Raw genomic sequence first — 12,043 nt, 5'->3', positions numbered from 1 at the left:
GGCAGGTGCCCAGGGATAAAGACCTGGATGTTCAGCAAGACCGCCTTTACCAGCCAAGGCCCAGGCTCCTCCTTTCCTGCACCTCAACAGTGGCCCCGTGGACTCCGTGACTCCCCCTTCCAGGATGGGGCAGCGGTGGGGCTGGCTCCTAGAGCTGAGGCCTGCCAAGGCCAACTCTTGTTACCTAACAGGATAACAGGTGGGACTGGTAGGCCCGGGCTTCCCGGGTGACAGCAACCTGACTCCAGTCCTCTTCTCCTTGGTTCTGCAACTTGAGCCGACCAGCCCCAGGCTCTGCTCAGAGTGACTCCCAGGGTGAACTCTGGGGAAATGGCAGGGGGGTGGGAGGGCGCCCAGGCCTGTCTCTGACCCACCGCCTTCTAACAGGACCTGGGACACCATCTGGGCTTGGGGTGACTGCAGACAGGGGTCACTGGGAGGAAGCTGTGGGCACCAGGTTGCTGATACCGTGGGACCTCACACTTGTCCACCTGCTCCCACGTGGAGCATGCACATAGCAGTGTATAACCCAGCACCTGTTTAAGCTGCCACACTCACCAGAATGCCAGGTCTCCCAGGGCAGGAAGGCTGATGGGGAAGGGGGAGGCGCTATGATTGGATACACCATTCTGCTCCTCCAGGGCCTTGGGTAGAAAGGATCTTGCCCTCTCCTCTCCTCCAGGGAGAAAGAGGGGGCCACTGGATTATGGTGTGGACACCTGCCAGAGTCCAGTGGCAGCCAGGAGGGTGCCCTGGCCCAGGGGAAGTCCCTGTCTGCTCGCACCCTCAGGAAGACGGAGAGAGGAACAGTGTGAGGTTGGTGGGCTCTCCCCCTCTCCCCCCGACCCTGTCCCATGCTGCCCTGCACCTGGCATGGCTGGTAACTTTCCCATGCACCTGGAGACCTGCTCTTAACATGAGAGCATGGCCCCACCTGGGAGTCGAGGATGGCCCAGAACAAACAGGAGGGCTGAGGGTGTTGGGTTGCCTTCCCAGCCAGTGGCCACAGGAATGCCACTGGCTGGGCACAGGGCCCAGCTGCGGCCATCACGTGACTGGTCAGGAGCTGCAGAAGATGCTGGGCTTACCTCTCCTATGGTGCACAGGTCTGTGTGCAGGAAGATAAACGGGGAAACCTTCCATGGCCCCCACAAGCCACAGGCTCAAATCCCAACCTTTTGCCATGTGGATGACCCTACTCCCTGTGTTCTTGCCCACTCCGGGTGGCTCCTACCACCCTCACCCCCTTTCTGTTCCCACCAGGTTTGACACAATCATGCTGGCTCCCATGCCACCATCTCCTAGAACGCCTCCTCCTCTCCTGGTCAGGTTCAGGGAGTCCAAGGGGGCTGGCTGCTCTCAGGCCTTGGGCTGCCTGTGGGTGTCCATCCCCAGGCTGGGTGCTAGCCTTGTTACCTTGCTCTCTCCAGTCCCCAAGATGAGACCATTATGGAGCAGGTGCTGGGTAATTAAAGCCTACTGCCCAGGGCAAGGGTCCAGCCTGCTCCTTCCACATTTCTCAGGGCCCTATGTCCTGCTCAGCTAGGCAAGGAGCAGCCAAGCAGTAGCTCTGGGCTGCAAGTGAGAGAGCTCAGTATCCATGGCCTCTTCCTCTGGCCTCTGTGAGAGGGATCCCACTGCCCTCCATGCTCTCTCTCTCTCTCTCTCTCTCTCTCTCTCCCCATGTCTTTCTGTATCACATCACAGGACTTGTTTTGTTCTTACCTTCAGGCCTCAGGGCCTCACATGAGCCTGCAACGTGGGGGTTGCTCACCAAGTGCTATGAATGGGAGAGAAGAAATAGAAAATGAATGAATGGCCAGATTCAAGCAGGAAGGAGAGATACCACCCGCCTGAGCTTCTGGGTGGGTCCCAGGCACGCTCTTCCTGGGACCCAGTGCCGCTGGCCCTGGTCGGGGAGTCAGCCCGACTCTGCATCTCTGCTGCCCCCTGGCAGCTTCTTGCACTGCTGGCCTGCCTGTTGGATGCACAGGATGGCTCCTGGCTTGCTGCAGGTAGGAGTATATGATGTCTTCCAAGTGAGGCCAGATTGGCCATCGAATCTAGGGCAAAGAGCAAGAGTGAAGTGTGTGTAAAGTACAGTGGGGGCCTGGTCCTAGCAGGGTCAGGGAAGGCAGAACACTGGGGAGACAGAAGCCCAGGCCTGCCAAGCTGGGGGGGGGGGGGGAGAGGCCTCCTCTGAGCTCCTCAAGCTTAGCTTTTCATTGTTCACTGGATAGAAGCTATTTACCGGTCCATTCCCACCTTGAGATGGCTCCCATTCCCTCCCTGCTGGTTCGTTCAACAGATGTTTCCTTGGCAGAGCAGTGTTTGCCTTTGTGGCCAGTCTGAAGCCCCAGCCAGAGGTGGGGTGTGAGTGACGGTTTGTGGACATGGAATGAGCTGGTGGGCAGTCTGACAGCAGCCAGTGAGAGGGGAGAAGTCCACTGAGATGCAAACTGGGGCTGAGAAGTGGTTCCTCCCTCCCCCCCCCCGCTTCTGAGAGGCTAACCAAGGGATCTTAGGCCTGCCTCCCTAGGGCCCCACCAGCCCCACCACTGGGCGAAGGGACCTCTGGGGACCCTCACAGCTCTGTTCCCGTAGCCTCTGCCAACTTGAGCCTGATGGTGCCATTAGGAAGGCCAGATGAAGCAGGGATGTGTCTATGCTCCCATGGGGAGCAGGCTGACCCGTGCACCTGCTCCGGTCCAGGCCTGGGGCTGGAGCTGAGAGCAAACATCCAGCAACAGTCACTTACGGTTGCCAGGGCTGCTCTGTGGGTGCCGGCTGGTGTGGCTGGAGCCAGCAGCTGCAGGCTGAGCCCTGTCACCCTGTGACTCAGGTTGACCCCAGTCATGTCCAGGCCATGAACTCCTCAGTCCCTTTCCTGCAGGGCAGGCATCTTCTAGCTCACGTCTCAGGCTGCCTGTGTAGGGGTCTGCTGTGAGCCTACCCTCGCCATGCTAGGAGTTTGCAGTTCTGCTGTACCCACTTCTGGACACCTAGGAGCTCCCACACGGCCAGTCTAGGGTGAGCATTCAGCTCTGGGCAAAAAGAAAGGCCTCAAGGCTTAGGCCACTAGCTGGCCTGAATGATCTGGGCCCACTGCAAGCCCCCACTGATGTGGACCAGGAGCTTCTGGCTCCTGATGACACTGCCATCATGCCTGTGCCACCTCCTGACCCCTGCTCTGCTGACACCCCCATCCCACACCTTACACTCACCTGCAGGTTACTCACTCTGCTGGCTCACCACCCAGTCCTCCCAGGGTCTTTGCCATTCACTGCATTAAACTCTGCCCCACTTGATGCACTGGGAATGGGCTCATGGTCCTGGCTTGCCCTGCATTCCCCAGACCATGAAGCAGTCGCAGGCCACAGGCAGGCTGGAGGCTAGTTCTTTATTCAAACGTGAGCAACACCACGGTCCACCGGGATGCCGGGGTGTGACATGTGACACAGCTTGTCACTCCCAGAGGACAGGGTCACTGACAGACATATAGTCACCACAGACCAACTGTACCATGACGATGACATAACGATGACAGGAGAAAGACAGAGCTGCAGCCACCGACCGCCAGCGCGCTCTCTTCTCCCATGTGTGCCCCTGGGGAGCCTGGGGCCAGGAGCTGGGCAGCCACAGGGTCAGGCACGTCTCAAGCAACACCGGGGCGCATCCCTGCGCATGAGGACGGTCATTTGTCCTCACATGGAGTGGTCGGGAGCACACACTGAAACGAGGACACCAATTCAAGTACCGCACATCACCTGGCATGGAGAGGCGGTTAGTCAATCGGTGCTAAGAACAGCTCCCCTCACTCTCTCAGGGCACCGGGACCCTGGAGGACTCCTTGGTGCTTGCAACCCCTGCGGGGCCCAGAGCCCCAGAATACACTGAGCCGGGGACAGTGGCGGGGGTGGGGGGCTGGACCCCCAAGGAGATCCCCGCGGAGGCTGGGTCGACGGCTGAGGAGTTGGGGATTGAACCGAAGTGGTTCTGTACATAGCATAGGCCAGAGGTGGGCTGGTAGGGAGGCAGGCTGGGCATGTGACCTGGGGCGCAGGCTGGCCAGGTGGCTAGCTTCTGGCTGCTGGTGTGCTGCATCTGGGTGACAGGGCGGCCGGGGGACAGGTGAGGGTGGCAGCTCTGAGTGGGATAGGAGCCAGGTACAGGGTTCAACCTGTAATGGAACAGAGGGAATGCGGTCACTCAGCCAATGATGTCCCACCGCCCCCTGTCGGTATGCATGAGGACTGCAAGGCTACTGGCTGTAGGTACCAGAGGAGGGGACACTGACCACCACTGGGACCTCCTCCGGATGGCTTCTCCAGTGGTGGGGATGGGCGCACAGGGGCTGGACTATCTGAGTCACCCCACTGGGGGTGCACCTGTGCATGAGGACGATCAACTCTCCTTCTCACACGGAGTGGTCGGGAGTGCACACGACACTGAAACCCCACTGGGACAGCGAGGCCTTTCTGTGGGTACCAGACAGGCCAGTCTGTCCACGCACGTGGTAGCTCCTGCCCACCATGGACACGTGTGGAAGGGAGGCATACTTGAGGGGTGAACTTTCTGGCTACAGCCTGTTCCAGCAAGTACACACCAGTCTCCAAGGTTGTCCCAGCTATAGCTGCTGACAGGCTCTTTAGAATTTAATTTAAAAAAGAACATTTATTTTTACTTATCTGAAAAGGGAAGAGAGACAGACAGACAGACCCCCAACACCTGGACTGGGGCCAAGCCACAGCCAAGAGCCCAGAACGCCACCTTGGATTCCCACATGGTGGGCCAGGGACTCAGGCCTTGAGCCACCACCTGCTCCCTGCTGGACCAGAAGCACAGCAGCGAGGACTTGAACCAGACGCCCTGGGATGGATGTGGGTGTCTCAAACAGCTACCTCGACACTGCAACTGTCAGCTCCAGCAAGGGGATCCCACACTGGGCCTTTGTGCCTAATACTCCTGAAGCCCCCTCAAAACTCAGCCTCAATACAGTGCCCCCCACATCTGTACCCCACAAGTTGTTCGGATAGGTTTCCGTTTCTGCTTTTCTTAAGAACTTCAGCCCCTCCCTCTAGACAAGCCCCCAAGAAGGCCCAACTCCAGACTGGCGGGGGGACCACATCCTGGGAAATGCCCCTCCCCAGGGAAGGACCCAGGACAGAGGGCACAGCAGGGCACAGCTCAGGGGGCGGGCAAGCGTGCTGGCCAGCAGGTGCTCTGGGTCCTAGTGTGAAGTCTGCAGCAAACCCAGGTAACCACACCCTTGCAGGAAGCTGAGTGGGGACTCAAACCCGGGCACCCCAACACAGGACACAGTAGCAGCTGAACGCCTGCGCTGGGTCAGCATGCTGAGGTGTGGCAGAAAGTGAGGGGGCGTCTGCTAACTGCATTGAGTGCCCGTCCTTCCCCAGCCTGGTTCAGTCCTCCTCCATACATGCTGGGAGGGACTCAGCCCGCAGATCCCAACACTGCCCACACCCTGGGAGGCCCCGGTACCATCTGCAGAGGAAGCTGGGAGAGCTTGTTGGGGGGACTTACTTCCGGCTCTGGGCCGCCCTCCGCTCGGCCACGGACCCTGAGATGTACTTGCACAGGGATATCTTCCTCATCAGGCTGAAGGGGAACTTCTGGTCGAGCTTCAGGGCGACTCGCTCCGAGAGGTCGAGGGAGTAGCAGTAGGTGAGGCCATCTGAGCAGGCGGTTAAGTCAGATGGGGAGGTGACGGGATGCCGGGATGAGGGGCCAAGGAGGATGGGCGGCTCCTACTGTAATGCACTTTCGCCACCAACGCTGGCTGCAGCCTCAAGCTCAGGGATACACAGGTCATCCGCCCCTGTCCCAGGCCCTCTGTCCCTATAGACACCTGCCCCCTGCAGGGGGTGAGGCCTTGGGTTCTCCTAGAGCTCCCTAGCTGACCGATGTATCTTATACCTAATCCCAAACTGTGGGTGCCCTACCTCCATGGGACCAAGAGGCCTCCACTCTGGCCACTGTTACCCCTCTTCCCCTGCCCAGGGGTGTGATGGCATGCTGGTCAGCTGACCTGCATCACTCCACCACTGCTTTGCCCACTGTTTATCTGCATTTCCTTTTAACACTTAGTGAACACATCCACGGCCTGAGCTATGGGGTGAGTGGTAATGGACAGACAAGGCAGGGGAAGTGGCGAGAAGTGCAGGTTTGGTTCAGGAAGGTCCTGCCCAGCTGAGGGAGCCAGGACAGGTGGTTCCAGCCCCTGAAAGAGGACAGCAGGTGCTAATAGATCCACCCAGGGCAGCAGCAGCGGGGGGGGGTGGGGTGAGGTAGATGAGGCCGTAGGAGGGACCACCAGGAGGATGATATCCTGGAGGCCGTGTTCCTAACTGCAGTGCAGCCAGCTTTCTGGGAGAAACCATTCTTTGCTGTGTTAGACCTATCTCACTCTTTCTAGAATGTTCCGCATTCCGGGGCCCCAGCCACTAAGTGGGCAGTCACCAGCAGTTATTGTAAGGGCTGAATGTTCCTGAGCTCTCTCAGGGCACCAGCAGTGTTCTGAATCTGATTCTGCAAAAACAAACAAACAAACAAAACAAAAACAGACAACCCTCAAGCCTCAAACTAAACCTCCTGTGGATTTTTACCTGGCAGGACAAAGATCAACTCTCTTTAAAACAAAACTCAGGAGGCTTCAACGAGACAGCTCCCACAGTGTCCCGCACAAAACAAGCAATCACTGGACATGCTAAGCGGCACCAGCACGGGATGTATAATCCAGGACCGCCAGTGGGAACGGCAGAGATGACGGCTTGAGACACGGATCTCCAACTGCTCTCCGTGTGTGAGAATTCAAGGGGAAACATTGACGGAACGAGGGAACAGATGAAGAAACCCTAGTGCAAAAACGAGAACTGTGCAAAACAAACTACACGTGTGCCGAACACACAGTCTGACCCCAGAGCAGGGAAGACCAGGGTCCACAGAGGCAGAGCAAACGGAGACGCCTCCCACTGGCCGAGCGAGAAGCTGCGAGCATGGTCACGCAGTTGGCTAGCATGTGTGATTGGAGCTTCGGAAGGACAGTGGGCTGCACAACAGAATCACAGAGCCGAACAATGGCCATGGAAGAGCGTGGCCTGAAGGCAGATTAAACAGCTGAAAACAGGTTGGTACAGTGGTGTAGTAGGCTAAGCTTCTGCCTTCAGTGACAGGATCCCATACTGGTGCACCAGTTCATGGTCTGGCTGCCCCACTTCCCATCTAGCTCCCTGCTTGTGGCCTGGGAAAGCAGAAGACGCTGACCCAAGTCCCCAAACCCCTGGACCTACATGGGAAACCTAGAGGAAGTTCCTGGCTTCAGCTCAGCTCAGCTTCAGCCATTATCTCTCCACTCCTTTCTCTCTCTTTGTAACTCCACCTTCCCAAATAAGTAAATAAACAATCATTTAAGATTTATTTTTATTGAAAAGGCAGATTTCTAGAGAGAAGAGACAAAGAGCTAGATCTTCCATCCACTGGTTCACTCCCCAAGTGGTTGCAATGGCTAGAGCTGAGCTGATCCAAAGCCAGGAGCCTCTTCCAGGTCTCCCACATGGGTTCAGGGTCCCAAGGCTCTGGGCCGTCCTTGACTGCTTTTCCAGGCCACAAGCAGGGAGCTGGATGGGAAGTGGAATAGCTAGGACATGAACCGGCACCCATATGGGATCCTAGCATTTGTAAGGTGAGGATTTAGCCATTGAGCCATCATTTCAGTTCCCTAAAATAATAAATCTTAAAAAGGGGGGAAAAACATGCAAGTAGCCAAATAAATAAACATGATTAGCAATTTCTCATCAGGAACAACACAAGGCAGGTAATAATGCAGGGACAGCTTGAAAGATTCAGAATCAATGAAACTATCTCTGAATTTTAAGGAAAAAGAGCTAAGCTAGTACTCGACTACCCTGACAGCTTCCACAATCACTAATTAGAAGAGACTTTAGGGGGCCAACACTGTGGTTCAGCTAGCTAATTCTCCAACTCCAAGCACAGTATTCCATATGGCCGCTGGTTTATATCTTGGCTGCCATCCAGCTCCTTGCTTGTGGCCTGGGAAAGTGGAGGACGACCAAAGCTTTGGAACCCTGTACCTGAGTGGGAGACCCAGCAGAGGCTCTTGGCTCCTGGCTTCGAACTGGCTTCCAGCTGTTGCAGCCACTTGGAGAGTGAATCAGCAGACGGAAGATCTTCCTCTCTGTCTCTCTTCCTCTCAATATATCTGACTTTCCAATAAAAATAAATCTTAATTTTTTTTTTTAAATAGACACTTTAGGAGTCAAACCCTAATCCTACCTAACAGTTTGGTGTTGAGAGAAGTAATCCTACTTTGTATCTTCGATTTCTTTTTTTCAAGTTCGCTTTTCTTAAGGGTCAGGTTATTTACTCAAAAGCCATTAAGGGTTGTATCTTAAAGCAGCCGCAAGGCAGAAGTCTGCCTTTTTCTTTGGGAGGGGGGGAGTGGAAAGATGAAGCAAGCAGCATCCCTGCTCTGCGGGTTATTCCACACTCTCCCCTTTGAAAATGCTCACCATAATCAAGTGAGGGGTTACATTTCTGGTTCTGAGGGTAACAGGAGACTAACTTGGGACATCCTGCAATCAGCCAGCAGTGCCAAGCTGGTGCAAGGTGGCACCTGGGCCGATCCCTCAGAATGTGGAAAGGCCGGTCCAGGGACAGAGGGCAGCTGCCCAAGACCAAATGGGATTCAAAGCTGGGGGGAACCCTCGGTGCCTGTTTACCTGTTCCCCCAGGCACTTGACACCCCAGGCCGCCCTGTGCCGGCCATCGGGAAGGATACATGAGAGCCCGATGCAGAGCCCGCACACGTTGCTGAGGAAGGAGGTCTGGGGGATGAGCCAAGAGGCGGCGAGCAGCAGCCAGGGCACCAGGAAGGAGGGCACCACCACACCAAACACCAGGGCCCGCCGCATGCGGGAGCGCACCGAAGTCACGCCCAGCATGGCGAAGGCGACCGGCGTGAAGCCACAGGCGTCCTCTACCTGGCCCAGCTTGGACAGCGATGACGCGGCCTCGAACGACAGGAAGATGATGGCAGAGGAGACAGCGAAGATGAGGGTGAAGAAGCAGTGGCGCACCGTGCCCACCGTCCTCTCAAAGTTGCCGGCGAAGCGCCAGATGACGATGGCGCCGCACAGCAGGGACACCGGGTTCTCGTAGACAAAGATGTAGGTGAACAGCCTGTAGACTGAAGAGCGGGGAGGGGAGAGGTGGAGCTGTGTCGGGGTGGGGCACGCCAACTCCCGGAGCACTGGGGACATGGATGGGGCACCCCTAGCGGGATGCCAGGGGGAGACCAGCCATCCCTGTGACCAAAAGGGCAGGACCAGGAAGCACAATCAGCTGCCCCTGCCTTCTCTCTCTCTCACCCAGAGCCTACAGCAAGCCTCTTCACACCTGCTGACACATTTCCACAGGGCCTGGCAGCTTTAGCCCTTCTAGGCATAGGGTATGGAACCTGGGCATGGGGTATGGAACCTGAAGTTGCCAAGTGCTTTGTAACCCTTCTTCCAGGCACACTGACCTACCTCCCCCAGCTGTCTGAGGGCTAACAAACTGTAACAGTATCAGGGCGGTGGAGGAGGTGCCACTTAACCCTCTGTGTGTCAGTTTCCCCAGCTAGAATCCTAACCGCTCCTTCCCTAATGGCTGTTTACAGGGAGAGAAAAAGGGGTGTGTATGAATTATCGGGCAACTGTAGGAAGGTTCAGAAGACAGCCATTAGGGGACTCTCCTTGAAAATGTTCACTGAACACCTCAACAGGTGAGCCCAGTGCAATGGCTCAGTAGCCAAATCCTTGCTTTGCATCCACTAGGTTCCCATATGGGTGCCAGTTTGTGTCCTGGATGCTTTACTTCTCATCCAGCTCCCCGCCTGTGGTCTGGGAAAGCAGTTGAGGATGGCCCAATGCCTTGGGACCCTGAACCTGCGTGGGAGACCCAGAAGAAGCTCCTGGTTCCTGGCTTTGGATTGGCTCAGTTCTGGCTGTTGTGGCCACAGGGGAGTGAACCAGTGGATGAAAAAAAAACTTTGTTTTTCCTCCTCTCTGCAAATCTGCCTTTTCGATAAAAATATATAAATCTTGAAAAACAAAAAAACTCAACAGGTGCAGACAAGTTCCAGGTACGAACTAAGATGGCAAGGAGTCCCCTCCTCGCTCTAAAAGCTGCTGTCTCTAACGTGACGTGCCCAGCTATCCAACCTTGCAGGACCGGGAGGTCGGACTTCTTGGCGGTCAAGTTTAAGCCATGGGCCCCTTGGCTTGACTTGCCACACGGCAAAGTCACTGGGGCTAGATTTGCTCAAGGTAGTCCGCTAGAGTGTTTGTTCACGTGGCTCTGAACTCTACACCAGGGAAGTCATCAATTAAAGAAACAGCGGGGAGGGGCTCTGTGTAGGTCCCTGTTTTGCTTCCTGGAAAAGGGGCTGCACCTATCTGGGGGTGGGGTGTGGGCGGAAGAACAGTTTACTTCAGAGCAGGGAAGCATGCATTGGGACCATACACACAGCCTGCCATCTCTCGGATTCTGGGACCAGTGATGCCGTGCGGTGGGTTACCCTGCTGCCTGGGAAGCCGGCATTCCACATGGGCCCCGGTTTGAGTCCCGGCTATTCCATTCCCAATCTAGCTCCTGCTAATGCAACGAGAAAGCAGTGGATGGTGACACAAGTCCTTTGACCTCTTGCCACCCACGAGGAGGACTCGGTAGGACTTTCCAGGCTGCGGCTATTAGGGGAGTAAACCAGTGGATGGAAGACCTCTGTCTCCCTCTGCCTTCCAATTAAGCAAATAAAAATCCCTTTCTCTTTTTATGGACTTACTTGATTGGAAGGTCAGATTTACAGAAAGAGAAACAGAAACATCTTCCATCCCCTGCTTCATTCCCCAAATGGCCACAACGGCCAGAGCCAAGCTGATCCAAAGCCAGGAGTGTCTTCCGGGTCTCCCACGTGGGTGCAGGGTCCCAAGGCCTTGGGGTATCCTCTACTGCTCTCCCAGGTCACAAGCAGGGAGCTGGATGGGAAGTGGAGAAGCCAGGACATGAACTGACACCCATTTGGGACACTGATGCTTGCAGGTGGATTAGCCACTGAGCCATCGTGCCGGAACCCAAATCCCTGTTTTAGTTTTTCATTATTCATCAAAAATACTTCCACAACCAATACACGAGATGCCAGTCTGTATAGTTTGGGGGGAATTGTTCTACCCTCAAGCTCTGGTTGAAAACGTCATGCAATTAAAAACATGGGGGAAAGGGGGCGGTGCCGTGGCGTAGTATGTTAAGCTTCTCCCCACAGCATTAGTTCCAAGTGACTCGATGTGTATGTGTGTGTGTGTGTATGGGGCCTGATCCACCTTGGTGACCACAAGGAAGGGAACACGTTGGGGGACGGTAGAGCCAGCTGTGACAATGACTGAAAGGACCCTGGAAAGCTAGGGACGTGAAATACGGGGCAGCAAGAGGCGGCACTGCAAGGGTTCGTGGGGAAGCCACGAGGCCGGGGAAGGTGTGTGGGGAGGCTGGAGCGCAGGGACCCCGCCCCGGCTCACCTTGCCAGTTGCGCAGGGCCTCGGATCGCAGCGACAGCCCCGAGGGTGCCAGGGGCGGCTGCAGCAAGAACACGCGAGGTCCGGACACGAGCAGCGAGAGCAGCGCCGTGAAGAAGGTGGCGGACGGCACCTCGGGAAACAGACACCAGTTGCGACACGCGGCGCCCGGGGACGCCATGGCCGCCAGCCTTCCCGCGCTCCGCGGGCGGCGGTGGAGAGCAAGTCCTCCGTTCCTTCCGCCTCCGCCGTTGCCAGGGGAGACGGTGGAGGCGTTCGACCGGAAACTTCGCCTCCCCGACCTAGGCGCCTCCCCCGCTCGCCGAGCTGTCCAATCCGGTCGCGCGCACCTGCGATTGGCGCTCACTGGTTGGGGGCTGACCCGGGCTGTTTTGGGTCCTCCTAAAAGCGCCGTCTCTAGGCACAATTGTCTGTTCCCTCTCACCTTCAGACTT

The 12,043-nt window shown here is 56.5% G+C and overlaps 1 protein-coding gene across 3 annotated transcripts; it reads right to left on the bottom strand.

The window, feature by feature from the left end:
* Window positions 1-3,266: 3,266 nt before the first annotated feature.
* LOC121151942 (rhomboid domain-containing protein 2-like) lies at window positions 3,267-11,821 on the bottom strand. 3 transcript variants are annotated; one of them, XM_040973802.1, is made up of 4 exons: window positions 11,592-11,821; window positions 10,799-10,800; window positions 5,545-5,657; window positions 3,267-4,180 (listed from the first exon to the last, which is right to left on the bottom strand). In XM_040973802.1, the coding sequence occupies exons 1-4, from the start codon at window positions 11,767-11,769 to the stop codon at window positions 3,823-3,825; spliced, it is 651 nt and encodes a 216-aa protein (XP_040829736.1). In that variant the 5' UTR covers window positions 11,770-11,821; the 3' UTR covers window positions 3,267-3,822. The 3 variants fall into 3 exon arrangements, with proteins under 3 accessions (XP_040829736.1, XP_040829737.1, XP_040829738.1); XM_040973803.1 differs by lacking the exon at window positions 10,799-10,800 and adding an exon at window positions 8,819-9,226 and having other exon boundaries at window positions 5,545-5,695; XM_040973804.1 differs by lacking the exon at window positions 10,799-10,800 and having other exon boundaries at window positions 5,545-5,695.
* Between the last annotated feature and the right edge of the window lie 222 nt (window positions 11,822-12,043).

This window comes from Ochotona curzoniae, unplaced genomic scaffold (genome assembly GCF_017591425.1).
Source record: "Ochotona curzoniae isolate NIBS_2020 unplaced genomic scaffold, NIBS_Ocur_1.0 contig_2321, whole genome shotgun sequence".
Taxonomy (NCBI): Eukaryota; Metazoa; Chordata; class Mammalia; order Lagomorpha; family Ochotonidae; genus Ochotona; species Ochotona curzoniae.
This window is presented reverse-complemented; position numbering and strand designations above follow the sequence as displayed.

Coding starts and splice junctions, on each gene's coding strand:
- LOC121151942 (XM_040973803.1), bottom strand. CDS start 11,769: ATGGCGTCCCCGGGCGCCGCGTGTCGCAACTGGTGTCTGTTTCCCGAG. Junction 5,696..8,818: donor GCTCTGCATCGGGCTCTCAT/GTATCCTTCCCG, acceptor CCGCCTGCTCAG/ATGGCCTCACCTACTGCTAC. Junction 4,181..5,544: donor AGGGCGGCCCAGAGCCGGAA/GTAAGTCCCCCC, acceptor GTTCCATTACAG/GTTGAACCCTGTACCTGGCT.